The sequence below is a fragment of the Ambystoma mexicanum genome, chromosome 6p (genome assembly GCF_040938575.1).
Source record: "Ambystoma mexicanum isolate Mex_15411 chromosome 6p, UKY_AmexF1_1, whole genome shotgun sequence".
Taxonomy (NCBI): domain Eukaryota; kingdom Metazoa; phylum Chordata; class Amphibia; order Caudata; family Ambystomatidae; genus Ambystoma; species Ambystoma mexicanum.
Window position 1 is genome coordinate 561,766,153 of NC_090935.1, and position 22,092 is coordinate 561,788,244.

At 42.5% G+C, this 22,092-nt stretch overlaps 1 protein-coding gene across 5 annotated transcripts in view; it reads left to right on the forward strand.

Moving 5' to 3' along the window:
• MAST4 (microtubule associated serine/threonine kinase family member 4) overlaps positions 1 to 22,092 on the forward strand; it is a 2,307,007-nt gene that overhangs the window by 1,693,205 nt on the left and 591,710 nt on the right. Inside the window, exon 1 of one of the 5 annotated variants that reach the window (XM_069627383.1) lies at positions 5,860 to 6,135. The exons of the other annotated variants lie outside the window; for them this stretch is intronic. Coding sequence (XP_069483484.1) covers positions 6,050 to 6,135 — 86 coding nt within the window. The 5' untranslated portion in view covers positions 5,860 to 6,049. Of the gene's footprint in view, positions 1 to 5,859; positions 6,136 to 22,092 lie in introns of those variants that run through there. 5 annotated transcript variants of the gene reach the window in all.

The following is a 22,092-nucleotide window of genomic DNA, read 5'->3' on the forward strand; positions in this document are numbered from 1 at the left end:
AGTAAATGCACATCTTATTTTTGAGGTTTTGAGTACCTGCACTTCTCAAAGCCTGAAAGGCAGGTACTGGTACTGAACTTGGTGGCGAGGTGAAAATGAAAGCATTTCTTTTCACTTCATCACAATGAAGGACTGAGCTCCTGCATCTTTGCTGGGGAAAGCAGCTCCATCCTCTTCTCTCCACCACCCGCAGTGCCCATAATGTCTTCTTCATGCCCCTTCCTGCAGAGCAAAAGGAGAAACTGACATGCAGTTCCTGACCACATTTCACTTATTGCTCTTCACTTGTTACCCATGGGGTCTCTTGAGAGTTTCATACTGAGCACAGATTGAAATTGAAAGCCTGGGCAATTACTTTTAACATGTTTCTTTGTTATCATAGAACCTTTTCTAATATGTAAATGGTTAAATAGTTGTGATTGAACATTTTGGACTGAAAACATGTACTCTGCTTCATTTGCGTACCAGATTCCTTATTAATATACAATGAATGAGTGCTGGGGAAGTCAGCCTCCAGGACTGGAGAGGAGGCGAGATTGGCCGACAAACCACAACCAGGAATGTTGTTAGATATCATTGAGCGGCAACCAAAGACTCGCACGAGGGGCATTGTCAAACCGACTGACTTACTAAGCCATTTCCCCCCTGCTTGCTCCAAGCCATTTCCCCCCTGCTTGCTCCTCCAACATAATCAACGCCACTAGACATGATTAGGGGCTAGCCACACTACACATAAACACACAGAGTATTAATGTAATGCTCACACCCTAAGAACTCTCCGGAACTCAATACTAGAGCGAACAACCCTGCACACAGTCCATAAATCCATCAACACTACACTGTGGGGTGAAATAAACCTGAAATGACATAACTACAGGCCAGAGTCTGTGGGGGAGATATGCCCCTCAGCAAAACGCCTACGCATACGTATATGCAAAATCAGGCCTGTTCCCAAACATAAAGGAGCAAATGTAAGAATTTAAGCCTACTGAGGCCTGTAAATGTTCCTTGTCACACATGAGGGGAAGACCTCATGGCACTTTTGAGAAAGATCCAGAAAGGCTGAGACCATCTTGGGAAAAACAACGGCATCCAGCGTGTAAATTTGTGTGTAAACTTGCACTGCAGAATGGAGTTTTTCCCTATGACTAAAAGCAATGCCTTTAAAGTCCCTTCCTTGGTATTAGAGATGCTCCCGAAAATGGGGGCAAAAGTATAATCAAGTAACTGTGCTGTGCATCATGAGCCCATCATGAAAAAACATAATTTGCAGAATCCATGTGGAGTAATGTGAAACTGGAACTTTCTGCAGTCAAACTGCAATGGTGCGGAAATGGTTTTGACGGTCCCAACATAAGAAATGTTATTAGAAAAAAATGGTGATCTCTGCATAAAGTTGACGATCATAAAAATGTGAGGAAATGTGTAACAGATGATGGGTATTATGCCCATCGAATTCCCGATTTTTCAGTAATATGGTTTGGGCGGGAATGAGGGAAAACGGTACCTTCGCACCAGTAGGTCCTACAGTCATCAAAGTTTTGGCGACTGCCTGAAAAATATAGCATCTCGAAATGTGGCCATGGGTGACATAACATGACGAGAAAGGGTAGTTATTAAAATGTGAGATTTCTAGGTTCCAAAGCGAAATCCAACCCCCTGTTTAGTCAGATGATTGATGGGGTATCCTCCTCTGGATGCTAAAAACCAGTCCTCCATTCTCTGGGCCTACCAGCTTGCAGAGGGGGAGATATCCCTTGACCACTGCCAAATCAGTTATGCGAGGATGATGACACAGCAGTGATGCCATTTGGCTTATAAATAGGTTCCTCCGCTTCAACTGGGGAGTCTCTCTCTACAAAATTCGAGGTGTGCAGCTGACTGAACATTTTGAGCTATACTTGCTGAAATTGGGCCCAGTCCTGGAGTGAAGCAGGGACCTGGAGTAACTGGTTGGGACGACAGAGTGAGGCCTTGATTGACCCCTTTCTATTGAAAAGTATTTTATTTGTCCGTGCAATTTGGTAACTCTCCCCTTGAGCAATACTGTGTTCCTCTGTGCATTTAAGTCATTTTTCCTATGGAACAAAATCATCCCTTGTGTGTCTGTTGATTAAAGTTCTTTCCGCTGAAAAGTCCTTTGTTTGCATAGTTAAGTAAGTTATTTCCCTAGGATTTTGCTTAGTAAATCCAGTAATTTCCCCATTGAAATTCACGGATCCAGATTGTTGTAATTTGAAATCAACCATCTTCTGCCCAGTGTTGTTATTTAATTGTTCTAGTCATTAAAGTGTTGCCCCAAAAGAATTATTCCCAGTATGACCTAAAACCAAATGTGTTCATGTGTTAAATTGTGTGTTTAAAAACAAATTCCTATTTGCATCTGTCCTATTGAACCCAAACCGTTGTTCCCATTGAGAGTAATCCCTTTGCTCAAAGCCTACCTGATAGCTGCCACTGGCATTTTCACTAAAAACGGATTTTCCTATGTGCCTTTCTCATTGTTGAAAGCGTGTGTCATTTTCAAGCCCCAGTAAAATTGAGGTGATCTCCTTTTCGTTTTTCTAAAATGTTCTTTTCATCCGTTAAAAGGCATTTTTCCTAGAGTATATCCCTTCCTCTATCATGCTCTGATCTCGGATTTGGTATTGCCTTGCCTTTGTTTTTCATGGTTTTGAGTTTGCCTATAATTTCCAACTTCAGCAAAATGTAGTGAGATTTGCAATTTCGTTTTCTAAATATTTCGTTTCACCCATTCTGTCTTTCTTTCTCTATCATACCCTAATCACGGATTCGAATTATATTCCCTTTTATTTTTTACTTTTATTTCTCATGTGCTGGCTGTGTTAAAATTGGATTTGCCAAGTGTGCTAGCTAGTCTGCTTTGAAGCCTGATATGTCCTCTAGCGTAACCAGCCCGAAGTACCGTTGTGTGCTGTCCCATAGAAGTAGTATTGAATCATTGAAAACCCATTTTCCATTGTTGCAGGGGGAGTGCTTAACTGTAACTGTTGGTGCTATCCCTTTGTGGTAAATTGTTATTTTTCTGTTCTGCCATTAAAAACTGGAATTAACTGTAATAATATATCTTAACCTGGTGGTTTTGTAGAGATTATTGCGTTTTGTGTTGCCACAACATTAGTGGCTGTGAAATTGTTTGATTTTTCCTTTTTCATTAAATAATAAATTAATAAATATCTTCTTGATACACAACGGCCTGGTTCCTAGTCCATTGTGACACAGGGTGTTTGTGGAGGTTGGGTGCGAGACGGTTGGAGGCCTACTCAAAAGAATCTTTAGTATATTAAAAAAAAAAAAAAGCTTTTTATGTGCACCACATTCAGTGTAGGGGAAGGAGTTCCCTGGCTGCCGTGTAATAAACCATGACAACACCTGTGCACACTAACACAATATATTCAAAACCTCTGTGACTCTGGACCCTTATGTATACAACGTACCAGTGCGCACAAACGCAAACACCAACCTAACACAAGACCCACACACCAAACACAAACACTAGCACACATCCGAGGCACCGAGTCATACCCATACTGTTACAACACACGGGGTCTCCTGCATCAACTCCCACATGCAAGACAATGCTCACAGATGAGTTCCTTTTGGTTCTGAACCTATCCTAATCTCCACTAACACACCAAACCCTCTTTTCTTGCAGAGCCACATGCACGCTTGGAGACTGCCCTTCGGTGGTTGTGGTATAAATCAACATAACATAATATAACGATGAAAGCGAGCAATTATAACATTCGCCCATTAAAGCATAGTTTACACCTACGATATCTGCGAGTTTGTCAAGCAAAAAAGAAAGTCTTTGTATGGATATTCACATTTTCTTAATGCAATGCATAACAACAAACTGGAAGTTTGTGTAAAAGAATCCCACATCCACTGCTTTAACAAAGTGTTTGATCCTTGACAAATAATGTAATCTCACTGTGCATTGACGGAAAAAAATGGTGAGTTCTTGAAGACTTCCATCTTGTATGCATATCAATGCCAGTGTCAAAACAGGTCAAAATTGGTCTCTGATTGATGAGCAACTTTGAGAGATGGTTGCTTTAGGCTGACAGAATCAGATTTAAAGGCAATGACTTAATAAACCATTATGCTGAAATGTTGGATGGAAAAACTCATATGTTTCTACAGAGCATGCTCAGAAGGCCAGACTCCAAAGAGAGTAAAAGAGGGTGTGAGAACTTAACTGAAGTGTGGGTGTGGAGAGAAAGACATATAGAAATAGACACAGAGAATGAGACACATGGGAAGTGAGAGCGATTATAAAACGCCTGACCCCTAAGGGTGAGCTCCAGCACACTTAAGGCCTGGATTGGTGAGAACCTGCACTTAATTTTTTCTGTTTAAAGCACTGACTGTCCTGCCAAACTTGTCATGAGGCCCGATTTCTTAAATTATTGCTAGTTGGTCAACATGTTGTTATCTCTATGCCTCCAATGATGATTACCCCTTATTCTTTCAGTGTTCCCTTCTCTATGTATGTAAAGCAGAGCACGACTGAGAATGGTGATTGCAGTGTGACCAACCTATGCATGCAAAAAATGTAATTATATTGAAGCCATTAACTTATAATCACACCATTATGCAGTACATGGTTTTATTTCATCTACAAATACTTGAACACACTTTAAAAGTGTATGACATAAAAAAAAAGTCCAAATCCCTAGTGCTGAATGCATTTACTCAACGATTATTGAATCGGGCGTTATGTTCCGCCGCCCAGAGGAAATACTGTGAGCTGAGAGACAGCAGGAGACGTGAGCATCCACTGCCAGATGCGGCAAAAAGACTAGGCGATCCCGGGGAAGATGGATAATTCCCACTGCCAATTGGCTGCTAAAGGTGAACGATGCTTTGGATACAGCGCTTAATCAAAACCGACCGTTGGCAAACAAGGAGTTACCAGCCATGTGGAGCCCTAGCGACAAGTAAAGCGAAGATTGTTCTAGGAGGCCGAGTGCTGCCGGCAGAACCAGTTTGTAAGTGGAAACCAATGGCAGTGTTAGGTACAATAGGTAATGTTCCAGTGAGTCACTAAAAGCACAGCGTGTCATTCGCTGGACAATAAACAAGGTTCAGACGCCTCACAACCTTCATAACCACTAGAGCAAAGTTCCCTTTTAAACGGACATCTTCTCTTTCTTCCAAAAGAATCGTCCATCGCACGGCCACTCCTAACAGTAGAAAAAGGTGATGTTCAACGTCACACACAAGGCAGTCTGCGTTTCATTTACTTTTCAGCATGTCACACGGCGGACTTTTGCATGTCTGCACCCTGCTCTATGTCTGTATGTGTTTTAATTTCGTTTGAGTGAAATATGCAATGCCTTATTTACAGTCTGTCAGAAGTTCACCAAACGTCTGATGCAGAAGACGGATCTCTCTATCGCGGCGGTATTGTGTGTTGTGGGAGACGGCAAACGACAACACCAACGAGTCCGAATAAAAGGGATTTCCTTCAGTAATCCTCTTCACTTTCTCTCTGCTGCTGCAGCCTCCTCACAAGATGAACTGCAAACGAGATCAAAGGTGACAGGTTTAAACCCTGCAAAGGAGCCCAGGGAGCTGCTTATTTCACAGGTTCAGCGGGTAGTTTTCACTTTTTTACCTTCCTTTTATAAATGTATGTGTTTAAGTGGAGAACTGAAAAGCGTTCCATACAACACGGTACACAATGTCCCCCTAAACTATCCAGTCGAAGGAGCAGGTAAATCCCCCTGCTTGGCATGAACGAGCTCGCACAGAGCAGCCCATACCCCCCTGTGCAGAGGGTGTAATGGTAGCTGCCAAACAGATGACATAGCACCCTGGGCAGACCTGCCAGAGTTTTTAGTAAGGCTGGCGCTGCTGTGCGCCTCTTCCAGACCTGCGGGGGGACCTGTGAATGCGGGAGGGGAGCCTGGCAGCGCGCGCTGCTCCCTGGGCTGTGCAGGGCTTCCTGTAAACAGTACCATGCCAGGCCAGCAGTGCCCAGAACTTGCCAGGAGCAGCAGAGGCGGCGCGTGAGACGGAGATGTCGGACTCGAACTTCTGGACCCTTCTCTCCAACTTTACCCTCCCGCAGCGGAGGAGTGGGGCACAGCTGCGACGGACACAGAGGTATATACACACCATCTCTCGCGCACAGCGGGGTCCATCTCACCTGCGCCTTGGCTCCCCAACTTCTTGCGCGCCATTGAGTGTGGTTAGGCTAGTGCGTACACAGCTAAGATGGCCAGGCATTGAAGGCGGGCAGGAGCGCTTTACTTCTAGACCTAGCCATGTTCTATGCCTTGTGTATCTGTTGGCGATGTGATGGCAGCTTTCACAATTAGTTGGCCCACCTTGTCGTTCATACCATTGTCGCGCGCCGTGGTCTTTGCCATATGTTTACATTCATTTCTATTATGGTTTGAGTGTCTTGGCATTCGTTTGCATTGATTATGTTTCTGGAGGGAGACATTGCACATTAGATCATGTTTTTCCTGTTGTGAGTTTTCATGTGGGATAACGCAAAGTAAGCTTCCGCCAAATAAACCATGTTGGCCCCAGTGTGTATTTGATGCCATCATTGAAGTCTATTATTATACATTAGTGCTCACCCCCAACGGAACACTGTGAGGTCCATTTCTCACAGCATGGCGAGTGCTTTGGAGAAGGGCCTGCATTGGGTAATGATGCTCCAGGTATCCACTGACTGTGGAGAGAGTCGACTCCCCCAGGACTCATTTCACAGAGTCCATGAAGCACCTGCCAAAGAAGGATGACCTTTGGTTGCATGGCCAATGTGGTCTGGTCTAGAAGACGAGTGCAAGTTTCTATAACTTAGTGTAAACTCGTGCCATGCAGCTCTCCCTAGACATGCACCAGTTTGCCTGGAGTAACACGCGTTGGGGAGGGTGACATTAACTCTGGAGAATGTCACCCTTTAAATGCATTGTTATTGTTACTACTTTTGATATTATAATCATGAATGGTAGCAATAGCACGCCTATTCTTCATGCCAACGTGTCCATTGATGCTCTAGGGCAGGACCTTCTTGGCTGGCATCGTTTCTGTCACGTGGAAAGTGTCTAAGCCCATCAGAGGAGGGGGAGAGGAGCGCAATCTTAAGCAGAGAAGTCACAAACTTAATTTGTGCAGTGAGTATCTCGGAGTCGGTTCTTGCTAGAGGCTCCTCAGAGCCCAACGTGTAATTCCTCTGACGTGTTTTCTCATACATCATCGGAATGATTTGCCTGACATGTTTTCGCTGTGACCCATGTTTCTTATATGTAGTCTGATGAGTTTATCTCCTGTTAAGGTACTTGCTCTCAAGCAGTTTTTGCAGGATGGCGACATGGCTGTTGTTTCAAGGGACAGCAGTGGTGTACTTAACAAAGCCACAGTGATATCATCGTCCCATAATAATTATTTATAAAGCTCTCTTCAGGTCCTCACCACATTGCGAGCCAGGGGAGTGTCAACCCACAATACAGATATTAATTGAAACGCGCAACGTTCGCGCTCTGAAACACTTGTGTACGAGCACGATAGAAATAAAATATCAATATCAACGTTGAATCGGGTATGCCTAAGTTCTGCCACAAATAATTCACATTGCCAACCTTTGCCATCATACTCCTTTAGCTCGCACATTATGTTTATGGTGGAATGTGGCACAGACGTTGCATACAACATTTCAGTGCCACATGTAAACCAATTGTTATAAATATGGCTCAGTGCTGGAATTGGTAAATATTTACTGGGGAACCCTCTCATCCTTGGAGGGGCGGCAATACAGTATTTCTTCATAGAACCCAATTCTGGTGATTTGCATAAAACAAAGAGCATTATGGGAACAGAAGTATGTCAAGAATATTACATTTGAGACATGTGTTATTGCGATTCAGTAAGAAACCCCGAAACCCCTTTGAGTGAATAATGGAAGCTGGCTCTGCAGTTTTAATTGGTCACACTACTCACCCTAAGAAAAAAAATAGCTACACATTACAGGACATAGATACCAATCTGGACATTTTCAACAAGTAAATGAGGTATTGGCTGTTTCTGTATTCAGTTGTGTCTGTTAAAACGTGTGTTGCTCGTGCATGTGCTAACTCAGCTTCAGGACAGATACCTCCTTGCCAACCATCGAGCAAACTGCTTCCAGGAGACTCAGTAGTGCTGCATTGTCTTCTGAAAGACGCCTGCTCGTTGTAGCGCAGGTGCAAGTGTCGTGGGCAAGCCCCTGGGTCTCCGTTACGGGAAGACCTGTCTTGCCAAAGCCCTGCTCCGTCATGTTCTGGCCCGTTCCCTGCTCTGATATGGCCCCCTTCTAAGCAAGTGTTCCAAGGTGCTGATGTGCCTGGATAGGAGAGCCTCGCCATGCGCAATTAGACAGGGCTGCTTCTGAAAACCTCAGCTGGTATAGTAACCCACCACTAGTGACACCATTTGCAGCACGGCCAGTCTGCGTCCTTCGCGTCTCATGTGAAGCTACTGTCATGAAGCTTCATGGTTGTAGAGTCTAAAGACGTTTACTGAACGGCACTGTGCCAGGAACAGTGTACAACATGACAGCTGATTTGTCTAATAGAAAGGCAAAGCAAAGTTAGGAGTTGGAAAGGGGTATGAGGAATGTGTGTCGATATCAATGGGTGGAAAGTTGTCAATGAAGAGAATGAAGCATTGAAAGGTAAGTATGATACTAGTTCTATTTTACTTGTGACGTCATGGGTGTTACGGCAGGTTAAGGTTCTAGACCCATATATTTTATCACCTCAACGTGTTGGAACGAGTGTGATCCGAATATAATATTCGGATGTATATTATCCATAGCATGTAGTATGATTCGAATAGAATAGGTCAGTAAAAAGGTTTGGGGTTTCACTTTCGTACAGTAGCTGCACATTTTATACATTTTGTGGATCATGTTCACAAGGGTCGTCATGGTTTCATGTGTCATAAATCCAGTTTAAAACTGCACTTCAAAGAAATGTGTTGGCTGTGTTTCTGGTACAGACGGCTACATCTATAATCACTTTATCTGATCTGACAAATACATTGATCGTATGTGCATTTATTGTAAATCAATTGGCAATTATTCTCTCAATTGAACAATTTGATATTTTATCAATACTGGAAAACAACTATGTTTTTAGAATGACCAAAACAGTTCAAATAATTTCCATTGCAATTCACTGTATGTAAATTTAGTTTCTGCATATTGATTGTGGATGTCCTGAAAACATTGTTTTAGTATGCAGCATGTTGGCAAGTCTAGGCCTATTTTCCAGTGTTGTGTTGGCACGACACTTGGAGGCTGTTATCGGTGGTTGAAATTGGCAGTTACAAGGGACTCATGGTGTACGTCTATCTGAAAACAGTTGACGTCTGCAAGCACACTGTGAAAGTGTGCCAATTGACAGTTTCTAGCATACAGTGAAAGTGTGCCAGTTGACACATGCTAGCATACTGTGAAAGTGTGCCTGTTTTCTCTTGATAGGACATGCCTAGAATATTTACCAGTAATTGTTGTCATTACTCTGCATCCTCCTTTTCGACGTCACACTCTTTACCCTCTGAAATAGGCATGCACTTCTAAAATAACAAAAGCGGACTCTGGCCCCTACCCATAAGAGAGATCATCAAACCTGCCATCATCCTCCAACCCTCCTTCAATGGAGATAGCACAACATAAGTCCACCATCACCACTACACTGGATGGTTTGGCTTAAAGCTAGGACTGTGATGGCGGGAAAAGTGGGTCTTAGAGGCATGAGGGTTTGCAAGAAGTCATATAGGTGTGACCCCTCCGCCCCTCTTCTGCATGACAGTCTGTTGTGTTTTGTGTTCCCTGCTTTGATCCTGCATGAATGCTTGCTTGAGAGAATGCCTAATGGAATGTTGTGGTGTGAGTGCCCCTGTAAGCTCCATGAAGGGCAGTTGGAGTGAATCAGCCTGTGAGAGAGGAGGCCAGTGAATGTCTCCTGTGTACCTTCCTACTTACTTACCTGAAGTATATTAGGGGTGTCACGGTATTAGTTTTATGGCGGTACGATACATTTCTTGCCAAATTACGGTATATCATGGTTATCGCGGTATAGCAGGTGGAGTTAACTAATCTTAACAAATATTTTCTTAAAAGGTCATACATTGTCAGATTTATCATCACAAACAAAACGGCACCCAGGGCCAGAATTGGGCTTTTCAACATACTTTCCATTGAAATGCCACCCCTTCCACCAAACAACACAAACACACGTTGAGAGGAGGAGGGGTGTGGAAGGAGCCCTGCTGCGACTGGCAAAGCAAACTTAATAGCTCTCTCTCTTTCTCTTTCTCTCTCTTTTTAGTTTACTTGCGGGCCAAAATGTGTTCAGTAATCAGACATGTTACCCTTTGGTATGGCAGCAGGGAATACCCACAGAGATGAGTGAATTTCGCGGTGTGACTTATTATATGTAAATTCAATGATAGAACCAGGAAAATCCCCCATTGTCATATGCTTTGAAAACATTATCCATTATAAATATATAAACCCCAAAGCCACCAACCCAAAGTAAATCCTTTTCCTTCTTGGCACTGTATTTATTCCTCCTATTGCTAACATATTGATTTTGTGTCAGGCACGTGTGGTTTACGGAATGACATTAAAAAACTGCTCCAACTGAAACTACTTGTACGAAAAAAAAGAACTTTTTTTTTACATTGCCTTTTTGAATTTGAAGTTTTTAACTTACCATTAAGTCAATGCTTTTTAGTTAACTTGCGAATACGTAGGCAGGATTTTCCAGCTGTAGCAAGGTAGCATTTTGAAACTTGTACCTGCAGATATTTAGCTGATCCTCCAGGAATCTAAGGCGGCGTCAGAATACAAGGCCCCCTTGGCAAACGGCACATCCAACAGTGCAAGACCAAGACTGCGCAGCACTTGCTTACTGCAGCCTTTCCAAATCAGATTGAAAAGCACACTTAACGGTATAAACGGTATACCGTTATAAACAACATGAAGGTTATTATTGTTCAATTAAGTTGTTCATGGTATCTTTAACGGTATACTGTTATACCCTTACATCCCTAAAGTATACACCTTGTCAATGGAACTTGATATGATATGATAGTTTATTTATATAACGCCTATACACAATGTGTTTCAAAGCGCTTCAAGGCAAGGGAGGGAACAAAGGAAAATACAATGACATTCTTACAGGCCATGAACAGTAAGGATGTGAAATTAACTATCGTACTCAGCCTTGCGACATTTCAGATAGTGCTGGAGGGGGCTGCGGAGGAAAAACCAGTAAGGGTAAGGGGGAGGAGACAGACGAGGTTGCTATCATACTAGGTCCAGGGACAATTCTGAGAGAGCAAGTGCATAAAAGAAAGTAAGGGGAGGAGATAGGAAAAGGGAGAAGGGAAAGGAGGAGAGAATAGAGAGTTAGCAGTCAAAAGAGTGGAGAAGCAAGAGGGGAGAGTGAATACAATTGCAGAAGTCAGTAGTAACACATAATGTTGTAAGCCAGGATACAAAATGAAGATGGGAACAGCATGATTCAGGGCCACCATGAGTACAAGATACAAAGGAAGTCCAAAATGAGAGTTGAGAAAGGGTGACACATCGTGAGTGAATGAAGTCCATAAAAGTCAAATCCAGCATTGGCCACAAGACTTAGTAAAGAAGTTCTCATCCCTTCCATGAGTATCAGACCAATTCATTTCACCCTGCAACACAGTCCTTAATAAATGGTACAGCAAGCTGCAAGTGATGTTGTCAGAACATTCCTGAAAGGAACAGTTCAGTTTTTGCGCCATCAAAATGTGATTTATTGGATAACCACATGTCCAGGTCTGCAACATTTTAAGGACAGCAGAGCCGAACATGCAGTTGTTCATGCAGGGAATGTAGAGAGTAGAAATAGGAACTCCTTCCAAGAGGGTGCGCTATTCATCTATAAACAACTGAGAAACCCAACTAGGCCCCTAACATATGTGAGCCATAGAAGGCCCCTCAACCAAAGCCTAGGAAGTGCCCAGGCCTTGCAGAGAGTGAACCCGAGCCAAAGATCTTCAACTCACCGAGTCTCTCCAGGAATGAAGGAGAAAGGGTAAAAAACAGATCCTGCTTATGGAGGAAACCTGCTATGCCTATGTCTAAACTCAAGAAACAAACAAAGGATGGCATGCAATGACATAGGAGAGCACCCAGTTCCCCAATTCACATGTCGAGAAAACATTAAATGACAGCAAGTTCAAAGGAACTTACTGAAGTTCAAAGGGTGGAACCTCCAAGATCTTAAGGATAAGAGAAAGGTTCCAAGTGGGAAAAGGGGAGCAAATCCATGGACATTCTATCTCGGAGCTATAATACCCATGCCATATGTAAAAGAAGGGGAAAGGAGAACTCACCATGTCACACATTAGCTTCTGGTTTATTTCATACACATGGCGGTTACATCATACTGGGTCCAGATGGGTCCCCATGTGTTCCACCGCCAGGAGCTTGCTCTGCCCTCTTTCACAAACTACCACCGTTCTGAAACCCAGTAGCCCAGCCAAGTTCTAGAATACCTAGCAGTATGCGTGCAATAAAATGGAATAAAGGTGCTATATAGAAGAAGCCTCAAATAACACATAGCACACCTGACACATTTAGCCAGGGAATCTCACCCTCCACAGGATTAATTTGCCTTCTACCACAACAGCATCAGGTATGACTTTCTAGTGCTGCTTTAGCCGCAAGAACATGGGTGCCCCTTTTTTGGACCAACCCTAGTTGCTAAATGCACACTTTGTTTCCCACATTGACCTCCTACTCCTCCTGGAAAGAACAGAGGTGGAGAAACCTATCCTTCATCATGGTTCTTTCTCTTTGCTTCCACCCCAATTCTCAACTTACCACTGTCCACCCCTCAAATCAGGCTTTGCCAATCCATTGTGAACACACCAGAGAATTAGCTTTGCGGCACCACAGTATCTTTGGTTGGTGGCATGGGAAGCTAATTTATATGTAGCTACCTTGTTGATTTGACTTGCTCTGTCCTTTCCAGCAGTGAGCACCATTCGTATCTTGTTCCATCAAGGTAAATGTACATCTTTGAACCATACTGTGGACACATATTTCAGTGTTTGAAGTTCAGATTTGATCAGCAGGAGCAAAGGCCAGCTGCTGGGTTTTGGGGTAACACCCGGTAGGCAGGAGCTACCTCTGGGGGGGACAGGAGCTAGTACATGACATGCTGCAAATGTAACAACATGAGACACCATTTAAAACTTTTTGTCCATTATGTATGATATATTGTGCTTAAAATTTTTGTTCTAGATTTACCCTTAAACCTCTTTTATAAACGTTCCCAAATACTCAAACTTAAGGTCACATAGGTATGTTTGTATGTAACCAGCTGGTCTGGGAAGCTAAAAAAGTAGCTCCTGGTAACTATTAGTGTCAAGGTGACCAGGCTCTCCTAGGCTAGAGGAAGGAGCTAAATAGCTCCTATTTCCCAGCTGTTTCAAAGCCTGATATACTGTTTAATGCATGGCTACTTTCCTTAGGCTGTCAATGCTGATCTAATGCCACCCTAAGTGTATCGTCCCACCCTGTTACTCTGGCAAGAAACAGGTGGTTTCTTCATAACTCAAATTTATTTTAATTAATGCATTTATCTCACTATTTCTCTCACACGCGCATTCATTTCCATAGTCATTTCTGTATACATATTGAAGTCTGAATAACAAAAAACATTATGGCAATAACTCTGCCACTTAATGACCGTTTGGTTTAAATGTTCCGCATGCCAGTAAAGTCAGCAGATGGCTCATAACAGTAACATGATTCTTTAAAGAATGTTTGCTTTCACCAATATTGCCAGCAAATGGTACTGAGAAACTTTTTGATGCCTCCCCGTTTCTCATGTGACCATGGTGCTGAGGTTTGCGGACATGTGTGTTCAATTTAGAATATGCTTACAACAACTTGCATTAGAGTTCTTCAGGTTTGTGGTTAGGGATGCTGTGTTTTCGTTATTATTCACCCACCCAACCTGGGAGAATGGTTTTTGAAGCTTATTAAATAGCTACCCGTTCCTCTTACCTTTCAACTTGCAGATTAAGTCCCACTGGCAAGAATTCTTTTTCTGTACTACTTATTCAAGAGTGAGGGGTTGTATGATTTTTACATATGCATCATTTTGTTGGTGAATAGAAATGGCACAATCAAACTTGCTCTTATTTTTAAAATGTAGGCTTAAGTAGCACAGAACACTCATTATCAGACTCATCTTCATTAGGCTACAGCCTTTACGGGTCTCTCGAACAATGGGCTAATGTTGACTATATCTGTTAGTGCCTAAGGTACTTTTAAAATATTACTTATTAAATGCTACACTGTCTTTACTGGGGAACGTTCTCTATTTTACACAGTGCTCACAGCACAGGGCAAGCAGTTTTGTTTTTATTTGAATGTAATCTCCTTCGACTTCAAATGAAGTCAGGATGTAGTGCTCCGTAGCAAACTAAAATGTTTTCTATATGCTGTCAAATTTCACTAAGCTTTAAATATAATAGGACACACTGTTGTATTTCACCAAAAATATTCTATTTTTAATGAGTGCCCCTTACCGGACATTACCTTCAACCCCAATTCTCTAGCACCCCATGTAGGAGTTTAATTAATTACATATGGGGAGCTTTCATAGTCACTTTGAATTGATCTTTAATTTCATGAAGCCAGCGGAGACCCTCTCAGCCTGAAAATCTCCCAGTCAGCCAGCCCCTCCTGGTCTCTTCCTCCCTTTTTCAAGAAAGGAAGTCTTCCTCCAGGTTAAAGTGGTTCAGATGTATCCCTCATGAACCAACAACCAATGCTCCAGATGGTATCCAGATTCAGCACTGATCTAATGGGGACAATTGTTCTTCCCAGCACCTTTTCCAGAATCTGAATGCTATCCCCTTTGTTCTCTCACTTTTTAAAGCATCTAAAAATCACATGCGTGTGTCCTAATTATGCCACACTATTTGATTGGCTGATCTTTCCATTGGCATGCCTCATAGTCTGACACGCCTATTCAATAGATACCCCCAATCTTCATAAAATGATTATTATTTCAATGTTTTTGACATGAGCAACAGAGGGGGCTTAGTTCACTCATAAGATGCTGAATGCTATCTTGTTTTTCTTCCATAATTCATTGCAGCAACCTGCCACCTCTTGAAACATAGATGACTGTAATTCCCTGGCCTAGATGCATGTTTTGGTATGCCACAGTAGCCTATTGTCATGAGAGGACAAATGCAGTAAATATGGTATGAAATACGCACAGTGAATAGTTTTGAGTCCAACAACATGCACTCAGGAACCAAGACACATGTACACTAAAACCCAGAATGTGCAAGTAGAGCGCGATGAAAAGGGATGTTGGGTAAGCAGTTAGAAGCTCCTTATGGTTACAAAGAAAGTTTGCAAGCTCCTTACCCACAATTGCTGTTACAGGCACTGTCAGCCCTAACCCCATATACAGGGCAAGCAACTACAGGATCTGTGAGCTAACACCTGTGATGGTATTGTATAAGGTAACTTAAAGACAATACTCACGAGGATAAGAAATGCAATCTGAAACTTCAGCAAAGTCCACGAACACTGTTGATCAAACGGGGACTCAAAGTCTATAACGGCAAAGGCAGGATAACTTAATACAAAAAACTCCTTTCAAGATACAAGTAGGAAGATTGATTACAGAATAGTGAGGAAAACATAGTAATTCACACACGAGCGGGCTACAACAGCACACCACTTCTAATAATCAACACGGAACAAAGGTAGAAGTGCAGGGGAAATCCTGGAACAGACTCCAAGAAAACGTAAAGCAACAGGAGCAGGTAAAATGAAATTACAAGGGCAAACCCTCTCCCCATCTCACCCAGGAAAGGAAAGGCCAAATGGGACTAAATAATACATCTATAAATGAGGAGTGACTAAAGGATCAAGGTTTCACTGCAGAATAGGGCAACGTCAAAGGAATAAAGAACACAGATGAACTGGTCTGCACAGAAAAGGAAAGCACTGGCTAGTGCTGACTGCAAAACAGAGGAAGACAGAAAAGGTATCCAGGAAGCATACATTACTAATACGCACACTAAAGCAGAAATGGGAACATAGGAACTAGACACTAAGCTAAGATCCAGACAGGAACAAAGGACCAGTCACAAACAGGAACACTGCATCATCACTGGACTGAAGCAAACAGAGGCTTTTAAAGCTGGCTAACAAGCGCACGTCTCAGGTGTGCTGCTTGCTGCACCTGCCAGCCACAGGTGATGTTTATCCTCCACCCAACCTTGTTCTGCAAAGGTGGAGATGAAGCAGTGGGCCATGCATTCTGGGAAGCATAGTTGTTTCTTTAAAACAGCACACTGACTGGCAAAAACCTTGAATGGATCCGGAATGGAAGTAACATGGAAAATGAGGCTTTAGTGCCTCCAATTCACTACAGCACTGTTGCATAAGGTTCGGAAGGCAAATCCAGTAGGGAATAAACCCCAAATCAGGCCCCCAAGTGGCAGGAACGAGAGCAAAGAGAGCAAATTGTGACACCTATAGCATATTGATTCATAATGTTATGAATATTAATGATTTTGTTAATTATTAAAAACTATTGTGCAAATGTTATGTCAAATTGAAGAGGAGACTCTGATATTTGAAATGTACTTGGACTTTCTGCCAAGTCATATGGGTACAGAATTATGAGCATAATTAGTTTCTCAATGTAATATTTGATCATTCCCTGCAATTAAACTGTAGGCTCAGGCCGCATGCTTCTACACATGATTCACATAAACTAGTTTATATCACAATTTCAGTGAGTGGTCGGAAAATAAGATGACAGATCTGCTTTGTTCTCCTGTATTAGTGTAGCAGCTAGCTGGTGTTTGAGAGAGCAGGGATGAAAGTTGAGAGCTAATGGATGAATTTGCTTTTGCGATTGGCAGGTAAAAGGGAAAGGAACAGGTTTTTACCAGATGATAAACTTTGCATACACTGCAAACCTCGAGCTATTGGTAATTTAAGTTCCTTTTCATGAGTCCCCTGGGAAATATTCCCAATGGTGGGGGCCAGTTTAGTTGAAACCTGGGTCAACCAGAAGTCTGCACAACATTGGGCTAAATTTGACACCAAAGTTGTTCAACCTAATATAAAAGAACAACTGCTTTTCAACAAATGTATTTTATAGAACATTCATCATTGTTATAAGCTTCGTACAAATCACAGGCAAATATGTTGTTAACATTGAATGCATTGTTTGTCATTATTTCTACAGTGCACACTGGGTTTATTTGCTTTTTAAGTTTTTATGAGCTGTTGCAGTGTACTTTCCTTTGATGACCTTGTACTTAATTTCTTATTTGTATTGTCTTTTTTGGAAGTATTCTTTTAAACCTTATGTTTCGTGGATTGTTTGCCTCATTAATTCCAGTTGTTTCATTTTGCAGTCATTGTTATAAATATGATTTTTTGTTATGTCTTTTATACTTTGTGATTTTCTTTTTTTTTGTTGCAAACTTGTTTTTGTTGGTCACATTACAGTTGTTAGTCTGGCTTTTTTACTTAATTACATAAAATGCACATCAACCACCTTAGTATATTTCATTTGGTGTTATGTTTTGCAGATTCTCCTTATCTTTGATCAGTAGTCGCTCTCTATGAGGGAACTCAATTGCTGTGTGTTTATTTCCTTACTGATTCATTTTGAAGATGCAGTTCCATGATTTGTAAGGAATGAAGCAGCACCTGTTGAAACATGAGGCTGTTTTGTGTCTCCTCAATGTTTTAAGTTTACATATTTCTGCCAGCCATATTTTTCAGTGTGGCACACACAGTTTTTCTGTATTCCAGTGCTTTCTAAATGAAGCAAGTGACTGTGAAAATGTTAATAAAACACTATATTGTATTGGTGCTCAAAGCTTCACATTGAGGCAGTCCCCTCATCTTATGTTAAGTGTTGTTCATTACAAGGCAGCACCTATTCACTTGCTTCATCAGTGCACTATTTCTCCAAACATTTGAATCGCGTGTGCCACACTTTGAAGAAAAGTTCTGCTCCTCTCACTTTGAATTCAGGCAGTCTTCATTTGCCTTCTACACTGAGCATCTACCTCACACTTGAAAGAAGCAACACAATTTGCAGTTTTTCGTCATCAATTCACTTTAGGGAAATAGTCTTAGTTTCCATTTACGGTGACAGTACCATTGGTCTCAAGGTGATATAGGGATGTTTTATGATGGTCAATCCCACACTCTCAAATATACTTCCACCTCTCTCTCTCGCCACATTGCACCCCATTATCAATATTGTTTTCATGTGGTTATCCCTCCCTCTTAAACACAGCATCAAGAAACATCACTGTAACGTGTGCCCACCTCACCTACAACCTTAACCTCTGGCCATTTTGAATATAAACTGAGCAGCAAGAGCACCATTTTTCGCAGACCATTCATACCTTCCAGAAGACCCAAAATGTTGAGAAACTCCCAAGCAAGGTCAATCGGTCTCATATGGGTGTTCATGGGTCTTTGTTTCTGCTTAGATGGTGCACTCTTTCAGCATGCGTTCTGCTTCTCCATCTACTCCTGGCCACCATTAATCCCCTTCTAAAAAACATTTTGTCTTGATCATGCACAATGAAGGGGACAGATGCCGAGGCCTAATATGGCTCACACAATCTGTGCAATTTGACATCGTAGGGCACCATCCTTGATAGAAGAAATTTCCAACACTCATCCAACATGGAAGAAATTGTAGTAGTAAGCAGGTGGCCTCCCACTCCTGGGGATCTGCCAACTCGTAGCCAATATAAAGAGCACACCTTACACTAATGAAGAGAAAGGAAGGCTCACCAAGTCGCTCAGCTGCAGAATATTTATTTCATAAATGGGAAGGGCACACTTCTATGGACCTTTTAACCATCTGCTACCTTCATAAACCCCAGGCTTCCACCTTCTGAAAGCATAGCTAGGTTTCATGAAATCTAGCATTCTATGTGCTGCAACATGGAGCAAAGGTGCACAAGAAAGCGAACCCAACACGTAATCAAACCCTTTAGACTTTTGAGATACTCGTCTCAATATCAGGGCGGAGGGGAAGGGAGACGAGACGTACTGACCTTGCGTCGCGTGGCCTTCACGGCTGCCATCTGCACAGTCGGGCGTTTGCTTGCCGGAGTTTAGACACCAAACCTTAGAAGCTCTGTTTGAGTTTTGAATGCCTTTAGCAACTGCAGTAAGCTGACCCCTTAAATTAACCTCTTTCCTTTCAGTTGCCAAAGGAGCTGGGGTCAGATCGTGGAGGGATGAACATTAAAGTGAGAGTCTGGAAGAAGGAGTGGCCATCACTAATGACATCTGAAGGAATAGTGAGAACCAACAGTTACTTCTCTACAGAGACGTTAATTAAACAACATAACCCCTTTCCGCCATTATCTTGAGACCAACCCTTTGCAAGGGGAGAGAAAGTGTCCAACCCAAATACTGCAGGATCATTTCCCCAAAAGCCGAAGAGCTGAAAGGGACAATTTTGCCTCGATGCAAAGATTGAGAGACTCGGAACCCTGAACCTCCTGCATATCAGCTGCAAGGAGAACACATCTTCCAGTGGGCTGCCAGGAAAAGACACACTACTAATGTGCCAGAAAGCATGTATGGCCTTGAGGTCATGTCTGAATTTCTTCAGTAGTGATGCAATCAAACCAGACTGAATCTCTCACGGAAAAAGCCCAGAGACAATGAGCTTTTAGATTTGTACAAAGAATAACAAAAAAGCAGGCAGCTAGAGCATCCCCAGCATCCTAGGTAGGTATTAAAAAAGATATTAAGGAAGCAAAATCAACGGTGGGATGCACAGCAATGCCTCCCAAATTGAATATTGATCAGAGTGAATAATAACTGACCTAAGCAGAAGTCAATCGCAAGCTCTTTTGAATTTGGACAATCTTTTGAATACAGAAAGAATTCATATTTAAATATAATTCAAAAGAATCAGTAATCTGTTACAATTCTTATATTTAGTATTTCTCCAGAGCTTCCCCAACTGGCATTTGTTGTGGTTTAAACATTGGGAGTACCAAGGAGCAGTAGAGGGCAAAAGCACCTGCGTGTTCAAAACTGTCTCTCTAGGAATTGTCAATATATCATTGACATTGTGTCCATTGAAGATGCTGTGAACATAAAGACTTCTTGAAACTCTAACGAGAGAGCTAATATTCCTAACATTATTTCGGACAGATTTTTCACTACGTCATTCTAGGATGCTGTCCAGGAGGCTGTTCCCTCCAGTGCGAGTTGATGGTATGATGCACCACGGCATGATCGCGTCGAAGCCGATGTGCTACTTCTTCAGCCTCTCTCATGCTCACCACATGCTGCATTGCCCGGTTTGCTGTGGATCAGTTCTTCCTCCCGAGTCCTTCACTGGTATAACAAGTTGACAGGTGGTTTGCCAGGTATGCCAAACCTCTCCCTGCACAGATGGCTTCATCTCTGGTTGGCAAAGGGGCTCTCCTTAGAAGGAATGTCAATCAGGAATTAGAAAATGCCAGGAGGGCATGGGGCTTTCGAGATGGAACAGGTAATGAGACTCACTAATTGGGTATCGGTGGAATGCACCACCCACCACTTTTTGTTTTCTTTCCATCAAATGCTGGTGGTCTTCAAGTGGGCCAGTTGATTAAGACCCAGTGCCAAGTGTGTTCATGTCCATGAGGTGTGGGGGTGCAGGTGGCGGGGTGCCGGATCCTACATTCGACCTATGATGGGCCAGTCCAGGTCACAGAGATGCCTGCAACCTGGAAAGCTTTTACCCACATTTCATTTTCTATTTTTCTGTTATGTCCTCACTATACATACACACATGGGATAACCCACAGTGGATGCATTTTACTACAAACATTTGGTTTCCCTTGCAAGGAGAGGTCTTTTCCACAATCGATAACTAATTACTTATTCATCCAGGGGTTACAGATGTACTTTCCCAGGGCCCATATACTGTAATTTTACCATTATGACTTCGAAATGTACCTGCACAGCTCAGGAGCCTATGGACAATGTATAGCAGAGCCTCAAGGTATGGAAGTGCTTGAGGTTTGGATGATCACAACTGCACCATGCTGAAGGGTTCAAAGGCGAAGCCTCTTGTTTTACCTGAATACAGTAATGCCCTTAATGCTGGATTCCCGGACTATAAAACTCCCAGACCTCAACGAAAACAGAATTCTGCAGTTCAGTTTACTCATTTTTGGATTAGTCACCAGTCTGTGTCTTCGCAATGCAGACACATAAACTGGGTCCCAGAACACCTGCATCAGTTTCTCACCTCATTTTTTGAAGTCTCAGTAGAACAGCCAAGAGATACCTTCAGTACAAAATAGTCTGATACTAGCTCCGAGGAAGGGGCAATAAGAGGATACTGAAGTCACCAACGGCTAGAGCCTAAGGTGATCGATGCGTCTCAGTTCTCGGCCGTAGACTCTGGTGCACTCGCCAGACGAATCTGAGACACTCCCTCACATCAGAACTGCTTTGAAAATGCACCTGTTCTTCTGCATCTTCCCTGTAATTTAACTCTCTCTCCTTCTATCACCTACTTTTCAGTGCCTCTATTCTTGTTGCCTAACATTCCTTACATTAATGATGGTCTACTTTCTAGGAAACAAGCAAGGTGGATATTTAAATTGAACACTCTTGAACATGGGCTCAATTACATTTTGCCTACCCTCTGAAAACTACCTGCATCAGACACTTTTAGGCTGACGGCTAGACTTATGTCTGTGTGATTCTCAATCACTTTCATAAATTTTTTGTTATGCCTGTCGCTTCAGAGATAGTACCCACGATATAATAGTTTCAGTTTTCTCATTGAATTACAGATGACCACATTCAGGATGAGCTGGTGTTCCTTTTATCTATAACTCACGCATAGGCTTGGCAACGCCACCTTTTTAAATGGTGCCCATTGTTCACTCCCCGGGCCCCACTACCTTGCCCCCCTTTTATATTTCTACTGTCCCGACACTAGCCGGCGTAATTTGTTATGTGGCGCTGCCGCCAGG